We start from the raw sequence: 23,513 nt of genomic DNA, 5'->3' as shown, positions 1-23,513 counted from the left end.
ATGGGCTGATTGTTCTAAATAAAACATCTGTTTTGAAGGAAAGTTTGTTCATGAAAACTCGACCCAGTTGAACCAGAACCAGGAAGTCCTCAGCTGAACACGTGACTTTAACTAGAAGACCAGTCACATGACCGGCTGTCGTCAGTCACATGACCCGCAGTGATCAGAGCGACTACAGCGCGCGGACAGGTGGACTCTGAGAGGTGAGGTTTGGTCATGCTGGGGTTCTGGTTCCGTCTGGACCCAGCTGATTTTAGCTGGTCTAACCTGTCCTGGACGAACCCCCTCATTCTGGTTCGGTTCTGACCCGGTTCTGGTCCGGACTGAGGCTGTTTCCGGGTCTCTTGGTGAACTCTGTGTTTCTTTCGGTTCTGTTTGGGTTCTGACGGTCCCCTTTTTAAAGGAAGTTCTGCTGGTTCTGATAAAAGTTAGGCGTTTTTGTCTTGGGGTTTAATAAAGTTTACTCCGTGCTGAAGCGGAACAGAATTTAAATAATGGGTCGTTCTGGACTGAACCTGTTCGAGACAGCTGACTGAAACCGACAGAACTTCGTGTTAAGGCCCGGTTCTGCTGCAGAGCCCCCTGGTGGTCTGTTTGGGATCAGCAGCTTATTGATGATTGGATGGATCTGGATTGGACCGGATCTGGGTTCTCCTACAGTGAAACCTGCTCACTAAGTTCTGCAGGTGGTCCAGAACAGAAGGTCCGGATTGGTTGTGATCATAAATCTGGAGGTGTTCTGTTACTGTTTTATCAACACGGTTGATTCTCGAGCACCCGGTCCAGTTTTTCTCCGGGTGTGTTGAAGTCTGATTACAGCCTTTGGTTCTGATCCGTTTACCATGGCTAGGTTAACAACATGTAAAATGGTTCTGGTAATCTAAGGGAACCCGTCCTCCTCCTTCCTACTGTTGCAGCAGGTCCAGTTAGAGCCGGACCTGCCTGAGTCCAGCCGGCCCGATCAGGCAACACAATGTTCTCTAAAGACTCTGATTGGATGGGAAAAAAACTGTGAGGAGCAACTACCTGACAGGTGTAAGTGATGTCACTTCCTGTCCAGGCTCAGGCGTAGAAGGTGATGTCACTTCCTGTCCAGGCTCAGGCGTAGAAGGTGATGTCACTTCTTGTCCAGGCTCAGGTGTAGAAGGTGATGTCACTTCCTGTCCCGCCTCAGATGCAGGTGTTCCTGTGGTTCCTCCTGACGTTCCTGCTGGGCGCCGGCGCCGCTCCCTCTGCAGATGAGATCAGCTTCCTTCCTGGGCTCCAGAAGCAGCCGAGCTTCAGGCAGTACTCTGGATACCTGAACGTGGCTGATGGGAAACACCTTCACTACTGGTCAGTACCTGAGCTCCTGCTCCTCACCTGGCTGCTGCTGCCTCACCTGAACAGGGTCTGGTTCTGGTTCTCAGGTTTGTGGAGTCTCAGAGCAAGCCGTCGTCCGACCCGGTGGTTCTGTGGCTGAACGGTGGTCCGGGCTGCAGCTCATTGGACGGACTGCTCACCGAACATGGACCCTTCCTGGTAGCTAACCCTTGACTCCGCCCACTTTACCTGTATGAAATCAGTGCACCCCGTTTGATTTCCTCTCCTTCAGATCCAGGACGATGGAGTGACGCTGCAGTACAACCCGTACTCCTGGAACAAGGTAGGCCATGTGACTGGGGGGGTGTGGTCACTAACTGAGTACTGAAAGCTGATTGGCTCATTGCTCACCTGCAGATTGCCAACATGTTGTACCTGGAGTCTCCAGTGGGTGTCGGCTTCTCGTACTCTGACGATAAGAATTACAAAACCAATGACACCGAGGTGAGTGATGCGCTTCCAACTCTGCTTCTGATTGGTTCATGGCTGCCTGTGCACCTGAGACTCGGCCTCTGACAGGTTCTCAGGTGTGCGAGTCGTTCTGTGTCTGCAGGTGTCCATGAACAACTACCTGGCTCTGAAGGAGTTCTTCAGGCTGTTTCCAGAGTACAGCAGCAACGAGCTCTACCTGACCGGAGAAAGTTACGGTGGGATCTACATCCCGACGCTCGCCGAGCGAGTCATGGAGGACTCCAGCCTGAACCTGCAGGTTCTGCTCAGCTTCTGACCCGTTCAGGTGACCTCACCCAGCCTCTGTGTGACGCCCTGTTGACCTGTGTTGCAGGGCGTTGCTGTGGGCAACGGGATGTCGAGCTACGAGCTGAATGATAACTCCCTGGTTTACTTTGCCTACTACCACGGCCTGCTGGGCAGCCAGCTGTGGGCGGAGCTCCAGATGTACTGCTGCAGCGGCGGGAAGTGCGACTTCCACAACAACCAGAACCCCAACTGCACTGAAAAGGTGGGTCTGAGCCGGGCCCGGCGGGGGGCCGCCGCCGTCTGATAAAATCAGTTTTATCAATAAAATTGATAATTTAGAGCAAAATGAACAAGTTGGTTATCGACTAATCATCAGGAAAATAACAGCTAAACGGGTCAGTCTGAGTTATTTAGAGCCAGCCTGGTAAGGGTTACATCCTTCACTGCTGTCTAATATGAATATTGATGCTAAAAGACCCAAATTAGCTTTAAATTAAGGTAAGAGTAGATTAATTAGCTAAATTTAGTATTTAGTATATGTTCCAACAAAAATTTAATAATCTTTTAGACAATCAATTCTTAGTCTATTGACGAACCACAGTAGTGATGGATCTAAGTTGGGATTTTGGGATTCCAAGATGGCAGTTTAAGCTTCTTTAAAAAAAAAAAAAAACAGTGTAAAGTCCAAAAACCTTAAATAACAATATTAGTTGCTAAAGCCTTAAATTTAGTTTAGCGATTGTCTAATTCATTGGAAGAAGAGACATCTTGGCCTGTATGGGACGGTTTCATGTAGCTTTTAGTGGCAAGGAAGGAAGGAAGGAGGGAAGGAGGGAAGGACTCAAAGCAGACAAGCTTGTATTGCTGAACTACCAGTGATTAAACCAGTCATTGGAATTTGAAGAGTTGAATCCCTGTGAGCTACAGTTTGCTACAAGTAGCCGTTCGATTCCAACTAATTATAACCCTCTTACAGAGTCAGTTATGCAGTTAATAGAAAGACGGTCCAAACTACCCATTTCCTTAATTGGCTGCTTCAATATTATAAAAATAACAATATTACCAACAGTTTGACGTTTTCCAATCAGTTCCACTTTCCCCACCGCCTCCTTCTTTAAGGAAGTAAATAAAACTTTTTCCAACTTCATTTGGAGCGGTAAGCGTCCTAGATTGAGACTGTCTCTCTTATATCTGCCTGATGACAGAGGAGGTTTATAATTGCCAAATCTATTTCTGGGCAGCCCAGATCAGGGCAGCTATGTTTTATTTTATTTCCTAACGGCCTCCAGCGTGGGTTACTATGGAGTCCCAGCTGATCTCTATTCTTTGTATTCATCAGACAGGAAAAAGCTTATTAAACAAACAAAAAAAAAACCTTTTCTGAAAAACACAATGCTTATCTGGGAAAAAGCACTTCATTATTTGGGAGAAAAGCAACAGCTATCCCAGTTCTCACCCATTTTTGGAAACGGGGATTTTGGTCCAGGTAGAGCAGACCCAGGACTTAAACTGTGGTAAGGTATCTGGTCTTTTTACAGGGAGGGTATTTATGCCATTTGAAGAACTTAAAAACAAACATGACATTCCTACTAAACATTTCTATAAATATCTTCATGTTCGGAGTTTCATTTTATCCAAGCAACAAAATCATCTTGATCTGCCCTCTTTGTCTTCACTGGAAGACATTACTGTAAGCCACCTATGTGACAGAGAACAGGCGTCTCTTCTTTATTCCCTGTTTGTTGACAAATGTAAAGAATCTTCAGCCAACATTTTAAAAACATGGGGAACAGATTTGGGAGAAAACGTGTCGAGTGAGGAGTGGTCAGAAGCCTGCACTTCGATTCATACACACAATCCAAATTACTACAATACAAATGGCTGAATAGGCAATACATCACTCAAGTTAAATTGCATCACTTTAAATTTTTAAATTTGCATTAAATTTACTTCCCAAAAAGGTTCTTTATTTCATTGTATGTGGGTTTGTCCTCGAGTGTTGGCGTTTTGGAAGGATGTATTGATTGTGATTAGTCAGATGATTGGTAAAAATTTTCCTTTAAATCCTAAAATGTGCATCTTGAATATTTATCCTGAACACTTTGCTATCCCAACCAACTTGAGATCCTTCCTTATTGTCTCCTTTTTGGAAGCTAAACGCTGCATTGCATCCTCATGGAAGAAGGAAACATTGTGTGGAATCTCACAATGGACCACACAAATGACGTTTTACTTTGCACTTGAGAAAATCAGCAATTTTACTAAGAACAAACTTGATAAATTTTGTGAAATCGGGGAATCACTAGCTGCTTCGTTAACAGCAAAGACCATGATTTCTTTGTTTTTATAAAATCCAATTTTTTACTTTTTCTCCTGCTACTAATTAAATGCGACCACAATCAGACCTATGTGTGAACGCTGGTAAAGATTATTGTGCCATTCAGACCGTTGTGAAAAAGCCAGATCACATTTGCCTGCTGTGTGGAATCTATAATTCAAAGCTTCCTTCTACAGAATTATGAATAAGTCTGGTTCAAGGCTGTTGGATGAACGACAGTTTTTAGATGGATGGTTCTTCCACCAGCCTCCTGTACGTCAGTCCAGGTGTTCTCTCTCTGCAGCTGTCGGATGTCCAGACGATCCTTTACAGTTCAGGGCTCAACATTTACAACCTGTATGCTCCATGTGCAGGTGGAGTCCCTCACAGATTCAGGTAAGCTGTAACCTGGTTTACCTAACCTGCAGCAGGTGAGTTCTGGATGGTCAGCCTGGCTGATGGTTTCTGGGTTCTCAGTGTGGACCATGGGCAGCTGGTGGTCAGAGACATGGGGAACATCTTCATCAACCATCAGGAGACTCGCCAGTGGAACCAGGTGTGTGAACTCACCTGCTCCCTAATTAAGATGGACTCAACTGTTCTCAGCTTCTCGCCTGCTGCTCCTCTGACTGCAGAAGCTGATGAGTCTGGCCGCTGCGCACCTGTCCGTCCGCCTGGATCCGCCCTGCACCAACTCCACGCCGTCCAGTCTCTACCTGAACAACGCCTATGTCAAGAAGGCTCTGCACATCAGTCCCGACGCTCTGGACTGGGCTATCTGCAGGTAACCGTCTCACCTGTCCCGTCTGCGGGGGACACGTCAGCATATCTCTGACCTGTCTTGTCTGGTGTTGTAGTTCTGAGGTGAACCTGATGTACGGCCGGCTCTACATGGACGTCAGGAAGCAGTACCTAAAGCTGCTTTCAGCTTTGGTCAGTGACTTCGCCGCAGCCCCTGTAACTTCCTGTCTGAGCAGGAAGTTGAATGCAGTGAGGGTTCTGATTGGTGATCAGTGATGGCATAGTTACTTTGAAAAAGTAACTTTAATCAGATTACTGATTACTCCTTGAAAAAGTAACTTAGGTTACTCATTACTGGATTTGAAATAGTAACGTGTTAGTTACTCGTTACTGAAAAACGTGGTCTGATGTCACTGTTGGTGATTGGTGCAGGTGTGATCCAGGTTTGGTTCCAGGTGTTCTGTGATGTGCTCTCTGCAGAAGTACCGGGTCCTAGTTTACAACGGAGACGTGGACATGGCCTGCAACTTCATGGGCGACGAGTGGTTTGTGGAGTCTCTACAGCAGCAGGTAACGATCACCTGACCAGGCTAACAAGAACATTTTACAGGATCTGGGAAGTATGTAGCCAAAATGTTGACTAGACCAGTGCCTGGAAACTACTGGTGTTCTTGGTTATTAACTGGGACAAAGTTCGATGTTTAAACGGCATTGCCAAGACACCTCAACTCAGCCTGGCGGTCAGGTAGCCTGGCGGTCACCAGCATCCTTCGATTTCACAAAAGCAGTAGTACAGTTAGCCTGGCCTGGCTACCTGACCGCCTGGCCTGGAGCAAGCTAACTGTACTACTGCTTTTGTGAAATCGAAGGATGCTTAATTAAGCCAGGATATTTGGAAAATCCGGGTTCACCTGCAGTCCTGGTTTTATGAAACAGCCATCAGAGGTCCTCAGGTGTGTTTACCTGGTGTTAGGTGGAGGTCCAGAGGCGTCCCTGGGTCTATGATGGTCTCGATGGTCATCAGATCGGAGGCTTCGTCAAAGAATTTGACAACATAGCCTTCCTCACAGTGAAGGTATGTTGTCATCATCATCATCATCATCATCATCACTGAGGTCATGGTTCTCGTTGCTGATTGGCTGGTTTGTGGTCCTGCAGGGCTCTGGTCACATGGTTCCAACAGATAAACCTGTCGCCGCCTTCGCCATGTTCACCAGGTTCATCAAGAAGCAGCCGTACTGACCTGAGGCCCGTTTGGACCTGCCCAGCTGCCGTACTCTCAGGGTGTTTTTCTTTTTTACATCACTGTCAAAATGAGTCTCTTGTAAAAAATATTAATCAAATGTCTTCTTTGCGTTGGCTCCGTATCTCCATGGAAACGAGCGCTGCTTGTTGATTTTCTGACGGTGAAATGTTGGTTTGAAGGGAAACGAAAATAAACTCCGATTTGAACCAAATCCTGGCTTTTGTTTCTATTTCTTTACGGTGTCCCGGTTCTGACAGCGTCCCAGCAGAACCAACCAGAACCAGTCCCTGCAGCTTGGTGGGTTACTCATCAACCCTCTGAGCCTTTTCTCATTCACCAGTTACCATGGAAACAGAACTTACCTGCAGACAACACCTGAAGCCCTCAGTTTGAAGCTCCACCTCCCAGAAGATGAAGAGGTGGAGCAGCCAGCCGGACCAGAACCGGGGCTGGAGGTTAATGTTTGCAGTAATCATTCAGCGACAGTCGGGCGGCGCCGGCAGGTCCGTTTGGGTCAGAGCTCCATGTTCTGTCACAGCAGAGGGAGCAGCCAGCAGGGGAAGGCTTGTTGACTGTAAACTTGTTGCTGCTCAGCCTGCCAGTCGGCGCTCAGGGAGAACAGGACCAGAGCTTCGACCTTCAGAACCAGAGAGGACTGGCTGCTTGACCCGGTCCGGTCCATCAGGCAGCGACTCACCTGAACAGGTAAGAAGGTTCTGCTGCGTCATCAGATTGGAACCAGAGCAACAGGTTCCTTCATCAGGTCCATTTGGTTCTGGATGGTTCTGTTCAAACCGGCTTTATGTGAAGCTTCAGTTAACATCCTGTACTCTGAATAGTACTAAAGTACTCTGGTAAGAGCTACTGTACTATGATGATTAGAACTAAAGTATTTTGACTACTTCTAACGTACTTTGCTTAGAACTATGGTACTGATTAGAACGATTGTGCTTTGACTAGGCCTAAAGTAATTGGTACTAATGTACTCTGAATAGAGCTTTCGTTCTCTGATTAGAACTAAAGTACTTTGATTACTACTGCAGTACTCTGATTACATCAGACTAAACCTGTTGACAGTGATGGACTGACCGAGCATGCGCGGTCCCTCTCATGTGGTGATCGGTTCTGTTTCACAGCTCCCCTGGAACTCACCTGAGTGAATCTGCTGTGAGCTCAGGTGAGTTCACCTGTAATCAGTCTGTTCTCTCTTTGATTAAACCAAGGATCATTAACACCTCAGTGAAGAACTACTCCTGTTCTAACACCACCAGAACCAACTGGACCGAATACAAACGACTAAACCACAAGGTACTAACAGCTAGCCGCAAGATTCTGGGATGTTTGAAATGATTAATTTACTGTCAGGTAGTGACCCGTTTACCTGTCTATTCCAGGTGAGTTGTTATTGACTGGCGATGATGGACCAGTTCCTGAAAGGCCAGATGAGCGTGCTCAGCGGTTTCCCACCTTCTGTGGGCAGAGATGTTGCTGTTGCCGTGGTGAAGCCCCTAGCAGCAGGCCTGGGAAACCCCAGCACTCCCAGCCTGCTGCGTACTGACCGGCAGGTAAACACCAGGTGTGGCAGTGGGAGGAGTAGACAGTAGGTTGACCTCTGACCTCTAATCAACTGATCAATCCATCTGATCAGGTCCAATTCCATTTTAATGAGAACTTGATTGGTTCGATGTGTCACCATGGTATATGTTCTGTAACTGAAACCATGGCAACTGGACACGACATCATATGGATGTTTACAATAAAAACATCATTCTTCAGCTACTAAAGATCACCGATTGGCCCCTGATTGATCACCGATTGGTCCCTGATGGATCACCGATGGGTCCATGATTGATTACTGATTGACCAGTGATGAAGATCACTAATCTGTAACTTTACATTCTGTCTCCTGATTCGATGATAAATGTTCTGGTTCTGCTGTGATTGAAGTTTCATCCAGATCCTCTGGTTTCAGTCCAAAAACGTGTCAGATAGATGTTGGATGTTGATGTCTCTTCACACTCAGGTGAAGTGGACCATGGAAGTCCTCTATTACGGTTTGACTCTGCAATCGGACACGGACACTGTCAAACTCTGTGTGGACATCTACACTGATTGGATGATGACCCTGGTGTCCCAAAAAAGCTCCACCCCTCCACCAATCAGCAGGGACCCTAATCTGTATGTCCAGAGGATCCTTCGGCATCTCTACATCCTCTTTCTACCCAGGTAGTTGGTTTCACCTGGACCTGAAACCAGACCATAACTATCCACATGAAGTCACAAAATAAACTCAGACCTCAGATCAAACCCTCACTCAGATCAGAACCAAAGTCAAACACTTGATGAGATCTTAATTGCGTTTGTCCTGCCCTCTCAGGTCAGGCCAGGTGAGTCCGGTCTACCTGTCTCTCTGTCAGCAGGTATTGAGTTCGACTCAGTCTCTGGCCAGAGAGAGTTCAATGATGAGCAGCGAAACCTGGCAGACTCTCCTGCATTTCCTGCTGCGCATCAACCACAACCTGTTGGCTCCGCCCACTCCTGCAGGTGAGACAAAGTACCTGCTTTTGTGTATCATACCATCTGTCCTCCACCTGTGCATCTCACCTATGGACAGGAGGCTTGTCGGACCTTTCCGTAGCGGTCCTCCTGGAGGTGTGGCTGCTGGCATGTTCTTGATGTTTTCCGTGCCGCTCGTTGTGGCAGACATTCAGGCAGATGTTCAGCAGCTGGAGGCATCAGCCTGCAGTGGTGGAACAGTGGAGCCGGGTTGCTGCAGGACTAACCTCCAGGTCCGTCTACAGTCTCAGGATTTCACCAAGTCATGTTGCTGAAGTTCTGAAGGTCCAACACTGCATTGGACCAGTGAAGCTCTTCCAATGTTGTCATTTGTTCCAGGCAGCTGTCTGCTGTTTTGGAGAATTTCTGTTGGTTCTGTATCAGATCATTCTGTCTCAATCCTAACCTCTACCCTAACTCTCCTCCCAGGCTCCTTCCTCAGATGTTTGGACCTTCCTTCCCTCCCTTCGAGGTTCCAGATGAAGATGCTTCTCTGGTTCCTCCAGACATGGAAGGTGAACGTGTTTCTCACACCTGGTTCAAATTCCTGCACCTGTTCAGGTAACTGCTTGATGCTCCTCCCTCTGGCCTGGAGACCTTGCTGATGAGTTTCCTGTTTTCTGCAGTAATCCAGTGGATCTGATTGGCGCAGCAGCCGGTTCCTCCCTGGACGAAGACATTCAGCTGCCAGGAATCTTCTTCAGAGCCATGAGATCAGTCGGTGAACTGGTCTACGCCTTCCTCGGTACAAAACTTTCAACAGAACCAGAACTTACACAGAGTCAACTCGGTATGGTCCAAAGCCTTTTTGATGAGACCACAGCTGTCTTATCAGTGAGGTCCATGTTCACTTCCTCAAATTACTGAGCTGAGGGCATGTTCAGGTATCACTACCTACAGTTCAACCTCCTCCTTGTCCTGCATCAGAGTTTGGAGAGAAAGATGTTCAGAACAAAATGACGTCCACAGGAACCCTATAGGCCCAAAGTTCTGCTCCATTCTGACACCATATTTGTTCTGTAAAGTTCTCCATCTGGTCATACATCAGTGGAAGATCTCATTTCTTCATTCTTGGTTCAGATGGTTGTCCAACTTCCCTTAACTCCATGATGAAGAACAGGTATATAATGATCCCACATCCTGAACAAAGAGGTGAAGCTAAGAGTTTGGCCCCTTCTCCATTATTGGATCTCATTCTAGCTAGTTAATGTTTGGTTTGGTTATAGTCAAGTTGGATCTGTCTCAATTGCAGTCTTTTCAAACTACACTCAAAACTTGTATGCCTGTCCAAATTCAACACCTGCCAACTTGCTTTTGCCCCTTGGCTCATACTCTTATGCCTACAACCATAGACCAAACAGGTCACTAGACCTGTTTGGTCTAGTGACCAAACACATATTTGGTTTCTATAGCCCAAACAAATATTATGTAGTTCTGGTGTTTCACAGACTGGCACCAAACTGCAGCTCCAACAGAACGTTGAGAAGAGCTGCACTGTTTCTAACTTCTTCATTGCATCTTCATTCTTCAGAGAGAAGTGCTGCTCGCACTGTTAAATCAGAATCACAATGACCTGTTAAATCACGGTCATTCCGCTCCTCCATACTGAGCAAGTCTCTGGTAGCAGACGGCATGTCCACCGCTCCCCAGCGGTGGTTGAGATGTTGTTTGGAGTTTCCAGTGATTTAAATCATGAGCCGATCAACAAATGTAATCTGCTCTCAATCAAATCGCTTGCGCACCATACACGGCTTGTACTACCCCTGAAGCGTCTATGGAAAATATAGAGGAAATGCACAGATTCTGCTAAAGGAAACAAATGTGGCTAGGGCGAACTGAGGCAGAACTGGTTAAAGCTGCTCTAGTGGAAAAGGGGCTTTTGAGGTTGGGCGAACTGGGTCTGAATGCTTTCTTGCCTCTGCAGGTGTGACTGTGAGAACCTCAGGACAAATGGAGCATCTGCTACCAAACACAGGTAGACCCAACTTAACTGGACCTCATTGCAGAAATAGAGACAATAATTCTGTTTTTTCTTCCAGTGACTTCAAACTTTGCAGGTGCAGCCAGGCTTTTGAGAAGATCAGTTCAGGTGGCCTCACAATCGCATCTCTGATGTGATGTGATTCTGTTGGCCTCATCAGTTCATGATCTACAGTGTTTGCTGTAGCAGTTTGCCGATGAGTGTGAAACAGTAGGAGAAAGGACCAGTGCCTCCAAGACTGAGACTGAGTTGGAAAAGGATAAACCCTGGGTTGGGGAAGAGGTCTTGCACCAGGTGGAGGAGTTTAAGTATCTTGGGGTCTTGTTCAGAAATTAGGGAAAAATGGAGCGGGAAATTGAAAGACGGATTGGTGCTGCATCTACAAAGATGCAAGCACTGCACCAGCTCATCGTGGCGACAAGAGAGCTGCTCATCAATATTGGTCTATCTACACACCTAGTAGTCTTGACCAGGTCTCTCTTGAAAAAGCAATTTTTAATCTTAGTGAGACATGTCAGCTTAAATAAAGTTACATACATACCTACCCTCAAATATGGTCACCAGTTCTGGGTAGTGACCAAAGAACAAGATCACAGATGCATGCAGCTTGCCAAAACTAATTTCCTCTGCAGGGTGTCAGGGCTCTCCCTTAAGAGTTTAGGGTGAGATTCTTCCAGGAGGGACTCAGAGTAGAGCTTCTGCTCCTCCACGTCGAGAGGAGCCAGTTGAGGTGGCTCCTGCATCGGGTTAAGTTGGACGACTCCCTGGTGAGGTGTTCTGGTTGCATCCCACTGGAAGGAGACCCATAGGAAGACCCAGCATACACTGGAGAGATGGACATTAGTTCATAAGAAGGCCTGCTTGTTCAGAGTAATGAACAAGAATCCATCTGTTGGATCTTCACATCTTCACACCATGCTCCTTGAATCCCCCACAACCTGAACGATTTACCTGGTGCTCAGGGAGATAAGAACCAGAATAGACTTACTGCAACAGGAACAGGGAAACTCACTCATGATTCTGAATTCAAGCTTCTGTGCAGAAGTGGGGCTGGAGTCTGACAATACGTTTTGGGCTTGATGGACATGACCAGGGTTGTTCCAGAGAAGCTACAGAAGAACATCAGTATCTGGTCTGAAGTCAAGAATTAAGGGAGGAAGGCTGGAGCAGATCATCCATGAAGGAGAACCAACCCTGGTTCTGGTGTATCCAAAAGGGAAGACCATGGAAGTTTCTAGGCCTTTGGGAAGTATCTGGTTTGAATCATGAAGCTTTCAGATGAAAAGTCTTGCTCTCGTGTTTGTGTTGTCCTCTCTGGATCGTATGAAGAGGTAAAATGTGTCTGTTGCTCTCCAGTTTGAGAAGTCCAGATTCAACAAACATCATGTTAACCAGAGCAAAGCTGCTTCAGGTGTGATAGTTTATTTGTTTCTGCAGAACTTGGTGCCAGAAGTCAATCCAGAGACAGACTGCCTTCTCTGGGTAAACAACCTCAGTCCACCGACCCTGTCCATCAGAACTCCTCTGTGGTTCTGGTTCATCTCTCTGTTATCTTCCCTCCAGGTTTCTCTGTGAGCAGAAGTCTGTTTAGAGACCGCCTCCCATCGTATGGTAATCTCTGCCAGTTTGTTGTCGTCGTCTTCAGTGAAGGCCGCTCTGTGATCCAACCTTTTTCTTCTTCTCTGCAGGGTTCTCACGGCCTCGTTCTGGAAGTGCCCCGCCCACACCTGTTAACTTCCCCACTACACCTGAAGCCCCACCTATTAAAAGCTCCTCACCTTCACGTAAACAACAGGTAGAACCTGGATCCAAGCTGATCCAGAGCATTATGATTTTTATTGGTTCAGGAGAACAGCTCTATAGGTACAGTGTCCTAATAAACAGATGTCCCCTTTCTAGTCTAAAGAAACCTTTACCTGTCCAGGTAAATCGTACAACCATCTGGATTTATCTGATGTTGAAACTTATTGGCCTCGATCTTCTGTCTTCTCAGACACCTTCATCTCATCAGTGGACGTCTTCCTCTCGTCTGCGCTTTTCCTGTCCTCCTGTGAGCTCCGCCCCTCGATGCCCAGCCCACCCTCTCAGGTGTAACACGGATTCCCTCCTGCACCTGTTTGGCTCCTGGCTGTTTGAAGCGGTTCTGATAACTTCAGGTCTGTCCTGTTAGCATGCTCTGTCCTGTAGGATCTGCTCCTAGTATAGACCATACTCTGATATTCCTGGACTAAGCTACACACCTGTGACACCTGTCTCCAACAGGTAAACAAGCTGATGTCACTGTGATGTCAGACCGATGGGCAGCAGGGAGAGCAGAGGCCTGCGGGACGCTCTGCAGGATTTTCACCTGCAAGAAGACAGGAGAAAACATTCAGTCCATCTACCTGTCCAGGTAACTGTCCACCTGTCCAGGTTTGTCCATCTCACGGTCTCACTCCTGTCTCTGGTGTCCTCTGTCAGGTTCTACCTGGTTCTCCTGCGAAGCCTCCAGGACGCCTGTCCACCTGTCGTGGTCTCTGTCCTGCTGAACTCCACCAATCTGTTCTGCTGCGACCTGAGAGGGGTCAACCTGCTGCTGCCGTCCTTTGTCTCTGTCCTGGAGACGGTACTGCTGGACAGGTATCAACACCTCCGGTACAGAACTAGAAGTGGGCGGGACTCGGCTCAGATCAGGTTGGGAGCGTTTCCATGAATGTTAGAATGTGTATCAGGTTTTGGACCTGATTTCAGATCCGTTCTAGCAGAGCCAGTCGGGTCAGTAGGTTCTGGATTTGTTGTTTCCAAATTCCACACAGAAAACAGAACAAATGGTTTGTAGTGAACCTAGAGAACCTGCTTACTTCTGATCACCTGATCCTATCAGGGAGACGGAGCTTGGAGGGGACAGATACCTGCAGAGAGGAGCAGAGTATCATGGGTATTATAGTAAACTGAGGGCAGGACCAGCCAGAACCGTCAGGTCCAGACCAGATAACAGGAACCAAATCTGCATTTAATTTAATCTGGTTTGAATCACGAAGCTTTCAGATGAAAAGTCTTGCTCTGGCGTTTGTGTTGTCCTCTCTGGGCTCCTGTAGACAGGTGGGCAGGTGAATAAACATCTTTCTCTGAATTGAACCAAACATGATTGTGACCATCAGGTAACTTCCTGTTGATGCTTCCAGGGATCTGATCCGGTTTAAGGGCCTCGTCAGTCTTGTGGATTTAAGGCGGTCCTCCATCTTCATCCTGCTGTCTCTGATGCCCCTCCCTGTGCAGCTTGGACCAGCCCAAATACAGGTAGCTCCTCTGTAACCATGGCAACATATGAGCAAGTCTGACTTTGCCATCCCACCAAACGTTGGCTGTGGTTCTGCAGAACTCTGTGGATTTGATGATGGGCTGTGAGGATGCCACAGCAGGTAACTTCCTGTCTTATAAGCTCCGCCTTCACAGCCTTCTGATTGGAGCTTTGCAGACAGAGACAGACACATGCAACATCCAGCTGCTCCTGGGTCAGTTTCTGCTTCCTGGTTTTCTCCACGACTTTGCCTCATGAACATTAATCACATCTTTGTTTCTGCAGCCGCCATATTGAATGTAGTCCATGACTCGGCTGCAGCAGAGGCTCCTCCTCCCTCACCTCATCCTGATCAGGTAAGTTCTCCAAGTCAATCTTACCAGTTTTTTCTGACTGGTGAAATCAACACATTTAATTTATTTTACAATTAAATGTTTTAGCGAAATGCAGCCACCAAGGGACACTATGTGTCTTTTTTATGTTATTCTAAAGCCTGGAGAAATGTCAACTTAAGAATGGGCATGTGGCTTACAACTTTTCCCAAATCTAACATGCTAGTCAAGAACATGATCTCCATATTGGATTGGTGGAGACCTGGGTTAACAACGACTCCCATTGGTGCTGGTAACCAACAGGGTACCAATGGAAATCAGACTACTGCTGATCAGAGAAGACATGTCGACAGAGAGAGAAGAGAAAAAGCAAGAGTTTAGGACTGAGAGTAGGAACTTCGAATGTTGGGACTATTACAGGGAAAGCTAGGGAGTAGGCAGAGGAGGAAGGTGGACATATTGTGTGTTCAGAAGACCAGGTGGAAAAGTAGCAAGACTAGAAGCCTAGGAGCATGGTTCAGGCTACCATGGTGTGGATGAGAAGAGAAATGGTGTTGGGATTATCTTAAAGGAGGAGTTTGTCAGGAACGTTTTGGACGTGACAAGTGTGTCAGGTAGGTTTGATAGTGAAATGGCATGAAACCATTCCTCTACTGCATCTGTAGTACATGCAAAGACTGCATGTACTACAGATGCAGTCTTTGCTTTGAGGATGTTGATAGAGAAGTACAGAGAATGTCAGCTTCATTGTGGTTTTATGGATCTAAAGAAAACGTGACAAGGTTCTGAGAGAGGAACTATGGTGCTGTATGAGGAAGTCTGGAGTAGTAGAGACGTATGTTAGAGTGGTTCGGGACATAGACTGGAGTGGGGTGAACGAGCGGTCAAGGTGGAAGTGAGACTTCACTTAGGAGTGGCTCTGAGCCCTGGTTGATGGATGACGTTAGACAGAACTATGATGTTTGCACATGAAATCGTGATCTATGGTGAGAGGAGAGAACAGGTGAAGGAAAATCTCAAGAGAAGGAGACATGAGGTTACAGGGATAAAGAGGGTGAAGGATTTTAAGTGTTTAGGCTCAACAATTCAGAGCAACAGCGAGTGTGAAAATGAAGTGAAGAAATATGTCCAAGCAGATTGGTAGGTGTGATGAGAAAATTAGAGAGAAAGAAAGGAAAGGTGTACAAGATGGTGGCAAGACCAGCAATGCTGTTTGGCTTAGAGAGGAGGCCGAGCTGGAGGCAGCCAAGATGAAGATTCAAGGGGATGGATAAATAGGAGTACATTCGTAGAAGGACGGAACTGCCAGGCAGGAGGCCTAGAGGAAGACCTTAGAGGAGGTTTATGGCTGGAGTGAAAGAGGACATGAAGGTGGTTGGTGTGAGAAGAAGATGTGGAAGACGGGGTTAGATGGAGACCAATGACTCGCTGTGGCGACCCCTAAAGGGAAAAGCCAAAAGGGAGAGTGTTTTACCAAACTTGTGGTCAGATAAACTCTTCTTCATTTTCAGTCCAGAAGGTCTGACCATCGGAACCAGGAGGTCCAATTCAGGGGGACTAATGGAACCAGCAGGACCAGGACATCAAGTAAGATATAAAGGACTGTCTTCCTTACTGTTAGGGTGTTGGTAAACTACCACTGATGATGTATGTGTGCTGCCATGGTAACCAGCTACCCAATCGGAAGCAGCAGTCCTTTGGGTTCATGTTGTCCGTCTGCTGACTCAGCGTTTGACGTCTCAGTGGAGAAATGACTCTGCAGTTTGTCTGTCTGCACTGGAAGTACTGGGAGGACTGGCCAAGGTGGGAACACACACACACACACACCAGAACTGGCTACAGTGCAGTTTTAGAGGCTGGACTGTAACCGGGTCAAACGGTGGTGGATCTCAGCGCCACCATCTGGTCCTCTCATCGTTTTATTTGGTTCCGACCCGGATCAGTCTGTATGTTCTGTGGTCCGGCAGGTGGGGGTCCAGGTGGAGGCCTCGGAGCGGCGCCGGGCCGTCGGTTCTGTCTGCACCTACATCGTGTTCCAGTGTGGCCGTCCTCCTCCGCTCCACTCCAGAGACCTGCACTCTATCATCGTCGCTGCTTTCTGCTGCCTGAACACCTGGCTGACCCAAAACCCAGATCTGCTGCACCAGCAGGTAACTGACCTGCAACCTGCACAGGTTCTGATCCAGTTCTGATTAGAGTCTGTATATCAGGTAACAGTTCTGGAAGTCTGCTGGGTCGGTTCCTGTTCTCTAGGTGAACGCCTCTGTCCCTTCTGGTACCGCCAGGAGTGTCTGCTGGAGGTTTTGGAGATTGTGGAGTTGGGAATCTCAGGCAGCAGGTCCAGACAGGACCAGAACGTTGTGTGGAAGGACGACAAAGATCTGAACCCGGCCTCTCTGAGGGTGAAGGAGGCGGCAGAGGCAACGCTGAGCTGGTGATTAAAACATGGTGCTGGTTCTGATCCTGTTAGAAACCAGGAGCAAACTGGACCAGAACCAGCTTCAGTTAGAACCTAGGAGGAGCTAAGTACATCAGGTTCTGCTTCAGTTAGCTCCTGGATTCTAACTGCAGCTGGTTCTGGTCCAGTATCATGCAGGTTTCCGGAGCGGGTCCAGATCCGTCGCTCAGAGACAACACCCTGATGTTGGATGACAGCAGCCTGAAGAGGTCCAGATATTTTGTTCTGGAAGGTTCTGTGATTCTGGCCACATTGGAGCCAACACCAGATCAACTTGATCAAGGTAGATCCAGAACCAGAGACAGAACCTCAGCCCAGAACTGCAGAGATACTGATAGTTCTGGTCCTGTTGCAGAGCCCAGTCCGTCTCTGCTGGTGATCTTGAGGGGACCGCCGGGACATCACAGCTGGACTCTACAGCTCCACCTGCTGCCCAAAGACGCCCGAGCCATTCAGGTGATCATGTGATCAGGTGATGCTGCTGCAGTGCCTCAACCAGCCTGATAGTGGCGCTGCAGTATCATTTGGTTCTACTCTGGAGTCTGTTGAGGTTCCATCATCACCACAGAACAAGAACATGATTGGTCCGCAGAACTGAAGTCTTCAGGTGAGTTTTTGTCTCTTGGACAGACGCAGGCGGCACTAATCCCAAGACAGCCGCGCCTCGCCGCTGAAGACGCTGGACAGAGACGCTCCATCAACCACCAGCTGGTTCTGGAGCACATAGAGAGAGTCCCTTCAGTTGGAGCAGATCAGAGCATCCCTCCTCTGATCAGAACTGGACCTGCTGAGGTAAGACCTGAGTCCGTCCAGAACCAGAACCATTAGAATCTGTTCTAGACGTTCAGAGCTGTCACAGATCAGGGGACATGTGTGTCTCAGGTGTGGACATCTGTACTTTAGGACAGGCAGCAGTTGGACCATCTGCGAGTAACCTTGAAGACCCAACAGGAAATTGAAGTTCAGCCTTGGCTGAGCAGTCATTCAGTTGCTATGGCAACCTGCAGACCACCTTCTCCTATCAGCTGCTTCCAGGTGACCAGACTCTTCCTGTCCCACCTGGGCTTTCTGACTCCGGAGAGTGTGAAGGTAGACATCGGGACAGGACTCGTTTTGTCTGGCTTACCTGTCCATCATTCATCTGTCCTCCCTTCACCTGTCGGCAGGATCCAGGTGTCGACAGCATGCAGCCCGCACTCTTGTCTCTGGACTCATCTCTTCCAGGTTTCTCAGAAAGCCTGAGACGTTTAGACCAGCTTCCATCCAGAAACAGTGACTGTGCGTTTGTCTTCTACGTGAGAGCAGGACAGAAGACACCCAGAGAGGTATTCCTCACCTGTCCTACCTGTCTACCTGTCTCAGATGGTTCTGAGTCTGTCGTGTCTTGCCTGTCTATCTCCCTGCAGATCTTGGGGAATGTGGACAAGCAGACCCACGTCAGCGGTCCTTTCTTGGACTTCCTGTCGTCTCTTGGTTGTCCTGAAGAGGTGGGCGGAGCCAGTCGTTTAGGTGAGGTCTTTGTTTGAGGGTTCAGGTGTCAGAACTCTTCGGTTAACTAACTGGGTGATTCCTGGTTTCAGAATTTGGGGCTGTTCTGGGGGACAGCGGAGGCGGCGTGTTCGATGGACGGAGGTTCGTCCTGAAGTTTGCCGATGCTTTGACGCAAATCACCTTCATTGTTCCTTCATCACACACCTACAGTCAGTGCTTGGTGATGTCACTCTGAAATAACAGTAACCAATCACACCCAAGATGATCAATTTAGCTTCATTTTCCAAGCAGCTGATTGGCTGAAGAGCTTTGAGGAGGCGGGGCACACAGCTGCTTCATCATCCAACCAGAAAAGAGCTGAGGTGAGGCTCCGCCCTCAACCTACCCTGTATATTAACATACAAGGTTTTTTTCTCTTACCTGTCCCTCATCTGTGTCTGTTCAGACCCGTTCATCAGAAGACATCCGATTCTGTCAGAGTGTCTCATCATTTTTCCGATCAGACTCAAAGCTGCTCATTGTTTGGGTGGAACGCTTTGAGGACATTGGTAACTAACTAGCTAGCTAAATAACTATTAGTCATTTCTAGCAGGTTTCTGTTGTCTTGTTTGACTCCAGTGAGTCACAGAACAAAACTAAGAGATGAAACTGAAATTCGTGAAGTAAATAATTTTCAGATCAATCAACAGAATCCAGAAACAGCTGAAGAAAAGGGATGCAGTTTTTGATGGGTGTTTTCTCCTCCTGATGGTCCAGTCGACCCAGTTCTACTGGAACCAGAACTCCATCATCTGCTCCACCTCCAGCTGCTGTGGTTCTCTGAGTCAAACCAACCTGTTTCCCTCCTGGCCTGTGGGGGCGCTGCACCAAGAACCACTGAAGGAAACGACACAAAAACCTCTGAAGACACTGAGAGCAACTTCCTTCTTCACCAGATGGAAACAAGATGGAGGCGTTAGATTTTAGCGGTTGGAGGATTTCTCTTTAGTCTTTGGCTAAAGACAAGGAGACATTTCTGCTGCTAGCACCAGGAGAAATGCCAGAAGTCAGAGGTCGGTTAGCAGTCACAACTCACCAAGTGAACCGGACTTTATAGGCAAAAGGACTGGGGTCAGATTGAAGCGGACTGAACAAGACAGTCCCTGGTGGCTGTAGGAAGTATTGCACATTCAAAATCAGAGAAAGTGGAAGCTCTGCCCTCTTCTGTGGGACACACCCACTTTTCCATGAGGGGTGAGTCTGGTGGCCCATATTTTTCTGATCTTTGTGTTTCAGAGAAGTTTCCTCTGACAGATCTGCTGCTGGAGACGAGAGCGCAGACGGAGACCGGGTGAGTGGATCTGAGTCGGTGGTTCTGACCGGTCCCACCTGAAGTTCTGCTTCAGTCAAGCCCAGCATGGCTCTCCAGGTCTGACAGACTGTCCATCTCTCTCTTAGTTCCTCCAGCATCCAATTGATCTTCATCCATCCTCTGAAGACGGGACTCTTCAGGATCTGTTTCCTTGGAAATGCCTCTACCAAGCTAGGATTGGTCGTCCCATTGGTGAATGGGATGGTGACCAGCAGGAGGTCTCTGGGTGAGGACCAATCACAAGATGGCTGCTTGGTTCTGAAGATCGATTGGATGGTAGTTACACCTGACTGTCCTCCTCAGGGTTCCTGCTCACAGAGATGGTGTCTAACTGCTCTCGCCACTGTCGCTTGGAGAGTGACTCCGCCCCTCCGCCTCACGTCAGAAGGAAACACCTGATCAATGACATCATCCTCTGCTATAAGAGCCGCTGCTCTGAACCCGCCTTCTACTCCGCCCTGTTCCAGTTTTGATCTGTTACTATGGTAACTAGGTGTAGCTCGACAGGAAACAGAAAACTCCCTTGGAGGAGTCGGATGAGCAAATCCTTATAGTGCAGTTTTGAACTGATTAAAGCTTTTAATTATTTAATCATTTCCATGTAATTAAACATTGACAGCAATAAAAATGAATGAATATTTAAGTCAAATGGGATTTTTTAAAATTTAATTTGAATGTTTTCTTAGGCTGACGTCTCTTGCTTATGATCCAACCTTTATTTTTATGTGAAGTCCATCCACCTAGTCTTCTTCTTCTACTTTGTTTTCTTCTTTATATCTCTCTCATGCTGTTATAAAAATCACTCTTACGTCTTTCAAAGAAAGTCTGGTAACCAGAGCAGAGCGGCTTTAAATGTTGAAGAATGCCAGTTGCTCTTTGTGCCTGTGGGGCTCAGCAACGCCCCCTATTAGTGAGACCCGGTATTTTCTTTTCCATCCATCCATTTTCTAACACCTTTGTCTCTTGTGGGGTCGGGTAACGTTCTGGGCGAGAGGCGGGGTCACCCTGGACAGGTCACCAGTCTGTCGCAGGGCAACACAGAGACACACAGGACACACAACCATGCACACACACACACACACACACACACACCTAGGGACAATTTTAGAGAGACCAATTAACCTGACAGTCATGTATGTTTTTGGACTGTGGGAGGAAGCTGGAGAACCCAGAGAGAAGCCACCATGCACAGGGAGAACATGGAGGCTCCATGCAGAAATGCCCCGGGCTGGGAATCAAACTACCAGCTCTTTCTTCTTGCTGGAAGGCAACAGCTCTACCAACTGCACCACTGAGCAGCCCGGTATTTTGTTTTATCCTGCACAATTTCAATGAATGTCCAATCAGAAAGATTAAATATGTCAGTAGCATTCATTACATGAGTTAGACTAGGGGTGGGCAATCCTGGTCCTGGAGGGCCGGTGTCCTGCAACTCTTAGACTCCCTGGTTCAACACACTTGAAGCAAACAGCTGAATCTCCTCCTCAGTGCAGTCGAGTTCACCAGAGTCCTGCTAACAACCTCATTATTTGACCCCCGGTGTGTTGAAGTTGAGACATCTAAAAGCTGCAGGAGACCGGCCCTCCAGGACCAGGATTGCCCACCCCTAATTCATAGAAAACTTAAGTGTACAAACTGATTTTCTCTCATTGTTGTTGGCATCTATTTTAGTTACTGTACCTGTTCTCCTGATTTCAGGTAAGGTAATTTTATTTATATAGCACATTTTCAGCAACAAGGCAATTCAAAGCACTTTACATGAGTTAAAAGGAAATACAAACAAAATAACAAACCAAAGAAAAAAGAGGAAGAGTGACTGATCTAAATCCTTTTCTGGGTTAAAAGTAATATAAACTAAGCAGTGACTGATCCTGTTAAGTATTTCTGGATTCCAAGTTCGTAGTTATTCTAATTAGGCCCGAGCAGCTAAGTGCTGCGAAGGCCTATTGTAATCGTGCTGTTTATTATTATTATTATTCTAATTCTGATTCCATTTCTGGCCTGTATAATATTGATCTAAATAGTGTGTACTCCACAATTTCTCATATTACTAATAAACTAAAATAATCCTTTTCTGGGTTAAATGGGGAGTACCCCACCTAAAACAAAAAAAGAGGAAAGGACACATTAGGGCAGATGGCAAATTTCAGACAAAACAAAGACATGAGTGAAGGCGGTGACGTCAAAGGGGCATGAAGAAACGTTACTGAGCCCCTGGCAGAGTTTGATAGAGGTATTATCAAGGAATGTCCTTAGGAGCGTTCAGCTTCACAACTCCATGGAAACAGGAGGGGGTGAGGTGGGAAGGAGCGTTTAGATATCTTCAAGGAGATTAGAGATATGCAGCCCTTCCAAGGCCACACGGGGAAAGCCAATTCAGAAACAGAATGTCTTAGGTCGGGAAGATTATAAATCTTATAAATTTCAATCTTCCCTAAAGTCTCTCCGATACATCCCAGTTCACAATCATTCAAATTAGTTTGGTTGTTCCACTGAGCCGAAACTAGCAACTTCTCCAAGATCGATTCCAACTCGTTAGTGAGTTTTAGCGTCCTCGTCTCTGTCCACACCAACAGTCTGAGTGTTCACTAGTTCGGCCAAGTCTGTCACAAATTTGTCAATAATCCAGGAATCCACAAGCTCCAAACAGCAGAAATCCTGTTATCATGAATAAATCCAGGGTGAATCCCGCCGGGTGTGTCCCCACAGGACAAGAGGGGTGGTGTAGATCCGGGTGGTGTAGAGGCAGTGCCTTACCTGTAGTCCTACTGCTGCCAGATGAGGTGACCTTCATTTATTAAAAAGAATTATAGTTTTTGTTTTTCATTCAGTGTGTAAATGATAAAATGACCAAAGTAGCTGCCAGACATCGGCTGTGCTTCCTTAATACTCTAGGAATCTAAAATAAACCTGTCAGTTCTCAACACTCCAGTTTTAAAACATAATAAATCAAATTGTCTTCTTGATTCCCTGCTGACCAAAGTTTTTTATGTTCTTGACTGAAGCGTGCTGAAAACCGTGATGTTTGTGTACCGCTACATCGAAGATCATCTCTAAAGACTGGATCATATGAACTTGTAAAAACTTACAGTAAAGGTGTTGGAAATAATTCACTGATAATTATTTATTTTAGGATCAGTTCACCTGTTGGGTCAGGATGTTGAGTTGAGACTTGATCCATTTGTAGGAGTTAATAAAATGTTTTAAGTTTAATGGGTCCCAGGGTTCTTTATCAGCAGATGATAAAGCTGAAAAACAGCATGTAAATGAGAAAACGGGAGAGACAGTCTGTGTTACTCCATTTTCTCTCAGCTTATTTATTAAACAAACCAGCTCATTTTACTGTCAATTCATTCCAATTTATAGTTCAGTAATTTACTGTATTTATAGTCCATGTAGACATATTCCATCATAAACATTAGCTTTCTTAAACCAGAAATAATCCCATCAACATCATATTTTTTCACAACTTCCTCAGGTAACATGTACCTTAAATTGACTGCACTTTAAATGCATATTTAATCACACACACTGACATTTTATGGGCATGCATGTTAAGCTATTGTAAACTGGCATAACTATCTTTGAATATAAACTACTTTAAGTGAATGCATTAAATCACAGTTTAACCTTCCTGTGATGGCCAAATCCATGGCCACACTCTGAAGGCAGAAGTCGGTAACTCTTATGCACAATTTA

General features: G+C 46.8%; 3 protein-coding genes across 4 annotated transcripts; all 3 read left to right on the top strand.

Annotated features, from left to right (window-relative positions):
* Window positions 1–82: 82 nt before the first annotated feature.
* ctsa (cathepsin A) lies at window positions 83–6,576 on the top strand. Of its 2 annotated transcripts, XM_007542816.2 has the most exons (14): window positions 83–203; window positions 1,175–1,335; window positions 1,410–1,521; window positions 1,595–1,645; window positions 1,720–1,806; window positions 1,916–2,071; window positions 2,147–2,323; window positions 4,683–4,774; window positions 4,856–4,934; window positions 5,014–5,162; window positions 5,236–5,311; window positions 5,600–5,689; window positions 6,093–6,194; window positions 6,278–6,576. In XM_007542816.2, the coding sequence occupies exons 2-14, from the start codon at window positions 1,175–1,177 to the stop codon at window positions 6,359–6,361; spliced, it is 1,416 nt and encodes a 471-aa protein (XP_007542878.1). In that variant the 5' UTR covers window positions 83–203; the 3' UTR covers window positions 6,362–6,576. The 2 variants fall into 2 exon arrangements, with proteins under 2 accessions (XP_007542878.1, XP_016521991.1); XM_016666505.1 differs by lacking the exon at window positions 83–203 and having other exon boundaries at window positions 1,148–1,335.
* Window positions 6,577–6,664: 88 nt separating this feature from the next.
* Window positions 6,665–9,069, top strand: LOC107834720 (ral GTPase-activating protein subunit beta-like). The gene is made up of 5 exons (XM_016666506.1): window positions 6,665–7,219; window positions 7,760–7,930; window positions 8,389–8,591; window positions 8,743–8,909; window positions 8,980–9,069. The coding sequence occupies exons 2-5, from the start codon at window positions 7,781–7,783 to the stop codon at window positions 9,039–9,041; spliced, it is 582 nt and encodes a 193-aa protein (XP_016521992.1). The 5' UTR covers window positions 6,665–7,219; window positions 7,760–7,780; the 3' UTR covers window positions 9,042–9,069.
* LOC103131223 (ral GTPase-activating protein subunit beta-like) lies at window positions 9,061–20,452 on the top strand. Its single transcript, XM_016666504.1, has 28 exons — window positions 9,061–9,154; window positions 9,351–9,482; window positions 9,548–9,666; window positions 10,846–10,896; window positions 12,340–12,513; window positions 12,591–12,697; window positions 12,896–13,058; window positions 13,165–13,294; window positions 13,363–13,521; window positions 14,067–14,181; window positions 14,261–14,396; window positions 14,468–14,538; window positions 16,026–16,101; window positions 16,187–16,317; window positions 16,482–16,664; window positions 16,800–16,948; window positions 17,101–17,255; window positions 17,328–17,428; window positions 17,603–17,764; window positions 17,876–18,061; window positions 18,139–18,297; window positions 18,379–18,481; window positions 18,553–18,672; window positions 18,755–18,825; window positions 18,909–19,011; window positions 19,739–19,793; window positions 19,901–20,040; window positions 20,118–20,452. The coding sequence occupies exons 1-28, from the start codon at window positions 9,081–9,083 to the stop codon at window positions 20,285–20,287; spliced, it is 3,495 nt and encodes a 1,164-aa protein (XP_016521990.1). The 5' UTR covers window positions 9,061–9,080; the 3' UTR covers window positions 20,288–20,452.
* Window positions 20,453–23,513: the final 3,061 nt, after the last annotated feature.

This window comes from Poecilia formosa, unplaced genomic scaffold (assembly GCF_000485575.1).
Source record: "Poecilia formosa unplaced genomic scaffold, Poecilia_formosa-5.1.2 Scaffold731, whole genome shotgun sequence".
NCBI classification, from domain to species: domain Eukaryota; kingdom Metazoa; phylum Chordata; class Actinopteri; order Cyprinodontiformes; family Poeciliidae; genus Poecilia; species Poecilia formosa.
Note: the sequence above shows the minus strand (reverse complement) of the source record. Positions and strands in the feature narration are given on the sequence as shown.

What these genes read in the sequence shown, in the direction of transcription:
- ctsa (XM_016666505.1), top strand. Translation starts at nt 1,151, where the DNA reads ATGTCACTTCCTGTCCCGCCTCAGATGCAGGTGTTCCTGTGGTTCCTC. An exon ending in ACTCCAGCCTGAACCTGCAG is followed by an intron (nt 2,072 to 2,146) that starts GTTCTGCTCAGC and finishes CCTGTGTTGCAG; the next exon opens with GGCGTTGCTGTGGGCAACGG. An exon ending in TAAAGCTGCTTTCAGCTTTG is followed by an intron (nt 5,312 to 5,599) that starts GTCAGTGACTTC and finishes TGCTCTCTGCAG; the next exon opens with AAGTACCGGGTCCTAGTTTA.
- LOC107834720 (XM_016666506.1), top strand. Translation starts at nt 7,781, where the DNA reads ATGATGGACCAGTTCCTGAAAGGCCAGATGAGCGTGCTCAGCGGTTTC. An exon ending in TGCTGCGTACTGACCGGCAG is followed by an intron (nt 7,931 to 8,388) that starts GTAAACACCAGG and finishes CTTCACACTCAG; the next exon opens with GTGAAGTGGACCATGGAAGT. An exon ending in TACATCCTCTTTCTACCCAG is followed by an intron (nt 8,592 to 8,742) that starts GTAGTTGGTTTC and finishes CTGCCCTCTCAG; the next exon opens with GTCAGGCCAGGTGAGTCCGG.
- LOC103131223 (XM_016666504.1), top strand. Translation starts at nt 9,081, where the DNA reads ATGTTCAGCAGCTGGAGGCATCAGCCTGCAGTGGTGGAACAGTGGAGC. An exon ending in AAGACGCCCGAGCCATTCAG is followed by an intron (nt 17,429 to 17,602) that starts GTGATCATGTGA and finishes TCTCTTGGACAG; the next exon opens with ACGCAGGCGGCACTAATCCC. An exon ending in TCCTTCATCACACACCTACA is followed by an intron (nt 18,673 to 18,754) that starts GTCAGTGCTTGG and finishes TTTTCCAAGCAG; the next exon opens with CTGATTGGCTGAAGAGCTTT.